The 835-nt window shown below is 32.1% G+C and overlaps 1 protein-coding gene across 1 annotated transcript; it reads left to right on the top strand.

The window, feature by feature from the left end:
* Positions 1-91: 91 nt before the first annotated feature.
* Positions 92-806, top strand: Tsp_15707 (eukaryotic translation initiation factor 2C 3; the record flags this gene model as incomplete). Its single annotated transcript, XM_003367066.1, has 4 exons — positions 92-263; positions 324-435; positions 481-675; positions 733-806. Coding segments are annotated over 4 exons (553 nt in total), but the record flags the coding sequence as incomplete, so codon positions are not given.
* Between the last annotated feature and the right edge of the window lie 29 nt (positions 807-835).

Here is an 835-nt window from a genome sequence, read left to right as displayed (position 1 = left end):
TTATTTTTCATCTGAACAATATGGTAATGATTGTTTGTTGTTATATGATGAAATTATTTTATAATGCTGAATGTATTTTACCTTTTTTAAGCTCAAGTGAAATCTTGTGGTGATATCACTTTTGGATTGGTCACTCAGTGTGTATTACCGAAAACAATAAGTGATGTAGCAATAAAGAAGAGTTATTCGACGATGTTAAATATTGCGATGAAAATAAATATGAAAATTGGTGGCATCAATACAAAATTACTGGAAGATGAAATGTATGATATTGAATTTATGAATGCGTATGAAAAATTCTTGAATGGAAGTTTTTTGTTTAGTTTGGATAATTATTTGTATAAGAATAATGCATTGGTAATTGGTGTGGATGTGGTTCATCCATCAGCTGTAGAAACGCATTTACCATCAATAGCTTCGGTGGGTATTATTCATGTTATTGTACTTCCAAATTATTGAAGGAATGTTTTTGATTTGAAGGTTGTTGGAAATGTGGATACAAAAGTGACGAAATTTCATGCTTCGGTGAAACTACAACCAGCGAAGCAAGAACTGATCACTGGATTTATCGAACAATTTTCAGAACGTTTACTGGAATATCTTGATGTTAATGGTACGGCTCCGAAAAATATTATTGTTTATCGAGATGGAGTATCCGAAGGTCAATTTATGCAGGTGAAATTGTGTTGTATCATTAATTGAAGCAAAGTAAAAATTTATTTTTTTAAAAAGGTTTTGGAAGAAGAACTGCCTGCTCTTCGTAGGGCTTGCAAATCATTTGCAACAAATTACCGGCCGTTGATTACGTTTATTGTGGTCAAAAGAATCCACCACA

This window comes from Trichinella spiralis (genome assembly GCF_000181795.1).
Source record: "Trichinella spiralis strain ISS 195 chromosome Unknown Scfld4897, whole genome shotgun sequence".
Taxonomy (NCBI): Eukaryota; Metazoa; Nematoda; class Enoplea; order Trichinellida; family Trichinellidae; genus Trichinella; species Trichinella spiralis.
Note: the sequence above shows the minus strand (reverse complement) of the source record. Positions and strands in the feature narration are given on the sequence as shown.